This window comes from Octopus sinensis, linkage group LG28 (assembly GCF_006345805.1).
Source record: "Octopus sinensis linkage group LG28, ASM634580v1, whole genome shotgun sequence".
Taxonomy (NCBI): domain Eukaryota; kingdom Metazoa; phylum Mollusca; class Cephalopoda; order Octopoda; family Octopodidae; genus Octopus; species Octopus sinensis.
The window spans coordinates 8,803,314-8,810,955 of record NC_043024.1 but is presented as its reverse complement, the minus strand read 5'-3'; the positions used below and the strand labels follow the sequence as shown (position 1 = coordinate 8,810,955).

Here is a 7,642-nt window from a genome sequence, read left to right as displayed (position 1 = left end):
ATTATATATATATATATATATATATATATATACAAAACTGGGACAAGAATGCAAAACATTTAGGAGATGATACAAAAAACACGGACGGGACATTCGAAGCCTTCAATCTTCAGTCAAGAACGGATCATCTTCACAATTTCGGTTGATTAATCTTGAGATTGCTCCGATCTGGCCAGGCCCAAAGAAAAACTAAGCTAAGCGCATTAGATTCCTTGGAAGAAAGCTTCGAATGTATACACAACAAGGACGGAAAAATGGATGATGTTACACGAATATGAATACAAAAATAACACGTAAAAACAACAATAATAATAATATGTAGAAACAATAATAATAATAAAATAACAATATATATATATATATATCTTATATATTAGATAATGAAACGAATGGTTTATACTTGGTAGCTTACTGGTAAAGCACGGTCACTTTTACAGTGTTCATTATATATAAATATTTGGTTAATGGAAGATGGAAGATATGAGAGTTTTTATTAATCACTACAATTGTTATGACTCATCTAGCATCGATTTCTCATGGGTGAGATGCCCAATAACTGGTTCAGGAGCATTTCAACCAATCAATGACGTTTATTGAGGTGAAAACATTCTGTGCCTTATGAAAATGTCCCTTATTTAAGAAACAGATTGGGTTTATTTACATTTCTGAAGTAAAAAAGATATCCTTCCCCCATCCCTAACCCTAACTAACCCTAACGCTAAAATATATTGAAATGCAATAGATCGATACTAGGGTCATAATTATTGGTGACAATTTCATATGACACCGCTAGAAAAAACTGCCGTTCAAACCGAAAAGACCCAGAAAGTCTATTAATGACCTCATTAATCTACAGAATAGACAGGGATTCTTTGGAGCAGAGTTGGGAAAGATATTATATGGTTTTGCATGCCTTACTATGGACCAAGTTTTGTTTTATTTCATTTTATCTTCCTTAAGCTGCCACACAAACTTGGCCAAGGATGTTGAATATCTCTTATTGATTTTCTTGAGGCTGGTGACATGGTGTGATAATGATTCTTGAACAAATCAGCTGTTGCCCCAGTGTAAACATCTGACCCTTCCCTTGTGCACACAGTATATCTATATTCAAGATTTGTTCTCATACAGTTGTTCATCAATGGACATTTTGATTTTTCTCTGCATGAGCATCTATTATATTTAATTGTATATATTTTGCGATATAGGTACTCATGTAGTACCCTTGTGTATATATGTACATATCTAATATTGTATGTATATATTTTATTTATTTGCCTGTACGGCTGATAATTCGCTTACCACTTGTGATGGTATTTTAATAATACCATCCCTATATATATATATTGGCGATTTTTTTTACCTCCGTCTTCCCTTCTCTGGATCTTTCCTTTTCCTATGTTTCTGACGAAGAGCTCCACTCGAATCGTAAAACCCTCCTTCTTCCCTTCCTTCCTGAGCGTCCAATAATACTATATTTGTTCCAATGTTACCCTGTTAGCTATATCACAATCATTTCTACTATCATGCTTTGGTTGTATCTGATGCTCTTCAATGCAGTTTACATATCTTTTGTTGATATTTTGATGCACATATTTGCTAGTTCTAGTAGGTGGGTTATTGACCTGTTGTCTCATTTTAGTTTTGTTTATGCGGTACATACGCTGCTCTAAATTAATAGAATTAGCATAAGATACCTTCACAGTGTGTCTATTATAAATAGCATGGTATCTATTAGATTTAGGGTAACATCTGTCTAAAGCAGCAAAAAATTTCCTAGCGATCTTGGTTGAAATATGTGAATCAAAGATTGGGTTGTACTAGGGGACATCATAATTTCTAAGTTTGTTGTTTGGTTTATTTGTTCTAGTGTGTTGTACAGTGTGACGAAAGAACTCAGACCGAAATAAGATTAAGATTAATGTAAAAAAATGAATAACGCTGAAGCAAAAATAACACCAAATATATAGTGCGTGTGTTTTTATTGGCTAAACTGGCAAAATGACCATTCCTAAATACAACAATATATATATACATATATATATATATGTTTGCGAAGACCTGTTGGGGCAAGTGAAATCGGAATCGAAATTGAACCAATCCTATGACTGGCACCCAGCAGTCGCCAGGGCTGCTGGACTGACTCCTGTGCAGGTGGCTAGTAAAGAAACACCGTTTCGACCCTGTGCTTGAGGAGATCCATTGAGTCAAGGACACCAACATCAAAAATCAATGGAAACTGCAGTTGTGATCCCTGTGCTGGTGGCACGTAAAAAGCACCCTCCGAACATGGCTGATGCCAGCGCCGCCTTGACTGGATTCCGTGCTGGTGGCACATAATAAGCACCATCCAAACGTGGCCGATGCCAGCGCCGCCTTGACTGGCTTCCATGCCGGTGACACATAAAAAGCACCATCTGATCATGGCCGTTACCAGCCTCGCCTGGCCCCCGTGCTGGTGGCATGTAAAAAGCACCATCCGACTGTGGCCGTTTGCCAGCCTCGTCTGGCACCTGTGCAGGTGGCACGTAAAAAGCACCCACTACACTCACGGAGTGGTTGGCGTTAGGAAGGGCATCCAGCTGTAGAAACACTGCCAGATCAGACTGGAGCCTGGTGCAGCCTCCTGGCTTCCCAGATCCCCGATCGAACCGTCCAACCTATGCTAGTATGGAGAACGGACATTAAACGATGATGATGATGATGTATGTATGTATGTATATATGTATATATATGCACATATATATTCTGTTATTCTTTTACTTGTTTCAGTCATTAGACTATAGCTATGCTGGGGGTACCCCCTTGATGTTTAACCAGATGAATCGACCCCAGTGCTTGTTTTTTTAAAGCCTAGTTCTGTTGATCTTTTTTGCTGAACTGCTAAGTGAATGTATGAAATGTTATAAATGAAAACTGATAACTACATCATAACTCACCTTCGTACTCAGCCTATGGCAAACATGTATCACAATTCGATCTTTTCATAAAATAACCAGGTCACATATGGTTCATTTTACATATTATTATTATTATTATTATTATTATTATTATTATTATTATTACTACGTAGAGTTTCTAGTAGTCCATTATTGGTTGAAAAAACATTGTTTCAGGACAGACATCCAGGTACACATATACGTGTGTATTTATGCATAGACACCCCAAACACATAGATACACAAAGACCCACAGAGACAGGCTAACCATAGCCATATGCACATATGCAGAAATTCACACAGACTCAAATACACGCACACACAAGAACACACACACACACACACACACACACACACACAGGTCTACTGTTGAATAAAGAATTTATGAAAATGGCCATTACTAAGTGTTTTTGAAGACAGTTTTGTGTTATTGTGAAACCCTGTGAATTCTGGATGTTAACAAAACATGCTCAACTTTTAAAGCGTGTGTGTGTGTTGTGTGAGTGTGTGTGTTTTTGTGTTGTGTGTGTGTGTTGTGTGTGTGTGTGTGTTTGTGCGTGTGTGTGTGTTTGAGTGTGTGTGTGTGTTGTGTTGAGTGTGTGTGTTTTTGTGTGTGTTTGTAGTGTGTGTGTGTGGTGTGTTTTGTGTGTTGTGTGTGTTTGAGTGGGTGTGTGTGTGTTTGTGTGTGTGGTTTGTGTGTGTGTGTTTGTGTGTGTTTGTGTGTGGTGTGTGTTTGGTGTGTTTTGTGTGTGTGTGTGGTTTGTGTGTTTGTGTGTGTTTTTGGGTGTGTGTGTGGGGTGTGGTGCGTGTGTGTGTGTTTGAGTGTGTGTTGTGTTTTTGTGGTGTGTGTGTTTGAGTGTTTGTGTGTGTTTGTGTGGGTGTGTGTTTGAGTGTGTTGTGTGTTGTGTTGTGTTGTGTGGTGTGTTTTGTGTGTGTGGTTTGTGCGTGTGTGTGTGTTTGTGTGTGTGTGTGTTGTGTGAGTGTGTGCAAATGGGTGTGTTTTAGTGCAAATGTCTTAGTATGTGTATATACATATTTGTGTGTGTGTATGTGTGCTGATGCAAGTGTGTGTGTGTGAGAGAGAGAAAGTGTGTTAGTGCAAGTCTCTTAATGTGTATATGTACATATCTGTGCATGTGTGTGCGTGCATGTGTGTGAGTTTGTGTCTTAGTATATGTGAGTATGTCTGTGTTAGTGTCTATATGTGTGTGTGTATTTGTATGTTAGTGCAGGTGTGTGTTTGAGTGTGTACTTGTATGATTGTGTGTGCTAGTGTATAAGTATGTGTTTGTGTGTAATAGTGTCACTGTTTGTTTTAGAGTGCAAGAGAGAGGTGAGTGTGTGTGTTTGTGATTGTGTGTGTGTAATTCTGTGTATGTGTGTGTTCATGCGTGAATTCTGAAGGGTCTAGTTACACTGATTCACTAAATCAGCCCCCTTTAATTTTGCTCAGATTGCTTTCAATTTTGGTGTATCAATGTAACTTTGAACTTTGATTAAGATCAACCAGGAGTGGCTGTGTGGTAAGTAGCTTGTTTACCAACCACATGGTTCTGGGTTCAGTCCCACTGCGTGGCACCTTGGGCAAGTGTCTTCTACTATAGCCCCGGGCCGACCAAAGCCTTGTGAGTGGATTTGGTAGACGGAAACCGAAAGAAGCGCGTCGTATATATGTGTATATATATATTATATATATTACATATATACGACATATATATATATATATATATATATATATATATATATATATGTCGTATATATGTATATATATATATATATATAATATATATATATATAATATATATATAGGTGCAGGAGTGGCTGTGTGGTAAGTAGCTTGCTTATCAACCCCATGGTTCCGGGTTCAGACTCACTGCGTGGCACCTTGGGCAAGTGTCTTCTACTATAGCCTTGGGCCGACAAAACCTTGTGAGTGATTTGGTAGAATGGAAACTGAAAGAAGCCCGTCGTATATATGTATATATATATTATGTGTATGTGTGTTTGTGTGTCTGTGTTTGTCCCCCTAGCATTGCTTGACAACCGATGCTGATGTGTTTACGTCCCCGTCACTTAGCGGTTCGGCAAAAGAGACCGATAGAATAAGTACTGGGCTTACAAAGAATAAGTCCCGGGGTCGAGTTGCTCGACTAAAAGGCGGTGCTCCAGCATGGCCGCAGTCAAATGACTGAAACAAGTAAAAAAAAAAAGAACAAAAGAAAAGAAAAAAAACCCAATTTACTTTAGCTTGTAAATTAAAGAATCTCATGTTATTTGGAATTAAAGTTGGAAAAATTGGGGTAATTTTAGCCCAAGTAACCGACAGGGAGGCCTTAACAGCCTGTTACTATGACAACCGCACGTTGTGTTGTGTTCTACTTCCCCTGCACATTGTACTATGTTGATTCTTCACACCATGAGATTTACTTAATCCGCATGTTCTGTAGAATCAGTATCTAACCCAGTGTGACATGGCTATGCCTTTTAATCACAGGTCCTGGATCTAATTATAGTGTAATTTGGGGCTGGGTATTCCATAGATATATGTAGCCTTAATGTAATTCTGGGACAAAATCAGTGTGACACATTGCTCTTTTTACTTTTTTACTCTTTTACTTGTTTCAGTCATTTGACTGCGGCCATGCTGCAACACCGCCTTTAGTCGAGCAAATCGACCCCGGGACTTATTCTTTTGTAAGCCCAGTACTTATTCTATCGGTTTCTTTTGCCGAACCGCTAAGTGACGGGGACGTAAGCACACCAGCATCGGTTGTCAAGCAATGCTAGGGGGACAAACACAGACACACAAACACACACACACACATACATATACATATATATATACATATATACGACAGGCTTCTTTCAGTTTCCGTCTACCAAATCCACTCACAAGGCATTGGTCGGCCCGGGGCTATAGCAGAAGACACTTGCCCAAGGTGCCACGCAGTGGGACTGAACCCGGAACCATGTGGTTGGTAAACAAGCTACTTACCACACGGCCACTCCTGCGCTGGGCATAGCCAGAGTTTCAACAGAATGTTTCTCAACTATTAAGAAAACTTCACCATTCGCTGAATAAATTGTGGAAAATCACAACAAAATTAAACTAAATATCTGATGAATAATTCTATTGACAGGGAGCTGTGGGTTGCTGAGGGCGCTGTGGGTCGCTGTGGATTGCTGTGGGTGGCTGTGGGTCGCTGTGGATTGCTGTGGGTCGCTGTGGATCACTGTGGATCGCTGCAGGTCGCTGTAGATCGCTGTGGGTTGCTGTGGGTCGCTGCGGGTCATTGTGGATCGCTGTGGGTCACTGTGAACCGCTGTGGGACGCTGTGGATCGCTGTGGGTTGCTGTGGGTCACAGGTTTCTTCATTCCCTCTTATTGGTTACATATTTTGTGTGAGACCAGGTTGGCTCTTTAAATTAATTGTGCTTCATTTGGCAGGGTTCCACACAGTTTCTGTTTAACCAATTTTACTCCTGATGCTTTGGCCACCTGACAGATTAACTACTAAGTCACTCATAGGTGTCCTCCATTCTCTGATGCCCACTGAAAGGCATTCATTGCAACAAAGGTAAATATAGAAAAACTTCATGAAATATATGTAAAATATATATGAAAGGTGGCAAGCTGGCAGAAATGTTAGCATGCCGGGCGAAATTCGTAGCCGTATTGGTGGTGGTGTTGATGGTGGGAGTAGTAGTAGTAGTAGTAGTAGTAGTAGTAGTAATGACAGTGGTGGTGATGGTGGTGGTATTAGTAGTAATAATGCTGATAGCGACAGTAGTAGTAGTGATAGTAGTAGTGGTGATGGTGGTGGTGGTGGTGGTGGTGGTTATGGTAATAGTAGTGGTAGTGGTGATGATAATGGTAGTAATAGTAATAGTAGTGGTGGTGGTGCACGATTGGTTGTAAGATAGTGGTTTCAATTCCCAGATCAGCCAGTGCATTGTGTTCTTTGGGTCCAAGAGAGGATGCCACTGAGCTAATGACGATGCATTTTCACCTCTTCGTAAGTGAGAATTTTTTTCTCCATGGTAAATTGCAATGAATTTACCTTTAAAAGTTAAGATATGTCTTGAGCAAGGCAATTTATTCGAGAGTGTAGTGGGTGCTTTTATGTGCCACTGGCACGAGGGCCAGCCAGGTGGTACTGGCAATGGCCACGCTCAAATGGTGCTCTTTATGTGCCACCTGCACAGGAACCAGTCCAGCGGCACTGGGAACAACCTCGCTCAAATGTTTTTTCATGTGCCACCAGCTCAAGTGCCAGTAAGGCGACGCAGGTAACGATCACGCTCGAATGGTGTTTTTAACATGCCATCGGCACGGAGGCCAGCTTGTTGCTCTAGCAACGATCACACTCGTATGGTACTCTTAGCATGTCTTGCAATATTTACATTTACAGCCCAGAAATAAATTTTTCAGAATTTACCATATAAAAATGACATTCGAAAAAATTGCGTTCCTTTTGCAGTTCAGTGTATTCTGAGAGTGTAGTGGGTGCTTTTACATGCCACCGGCACGAGGGCCAGTCAGGCGGTACTGGCAATGGCCACACTCAAATGGTGCTTTTTATGTGCCACCTGCACAGGAGCCAGTCCAGCGGCACTGGCAATGACCTCGCTCGGATGTTTTTTCATGTGCCACCAGCACAAGTGCCAGTAAGGAGACGCAGGTAATGATCACTCTTGAATGGT

At 40.5% G+C, this 7,642-nt stretch overlaps 1 protein-coding gene across 1 annotated transcript in view; it reads right to left on the bottom strand.

The window, feature by feature from the left end:
- LOC115225653 (parathyroid hormone 2 receptor-like) overlaps positions 1-6,232 on the bottom strand; it is a 51,218-nt gene extending 44,986 nt beyond the window's left edge. Inside the window, exons 1-2 of the mRNA XM_036514509.1 lie at positions 6,077-6,232; positions 5,934-5,951 (exon numbers count right to left, since the gene is read on the bottom strand). Coding sequence (XP_036370402.1) covers positions 5,934-5,951; positions 6,077-6,232 — 174 coding nt within the window. The remainder of the gene's footprint in view (positions 1-5,933; positions 5,952-6,076) is intronic.
- Positions 6,233-7,642: the final 1,410 nt, after the last annotated feature.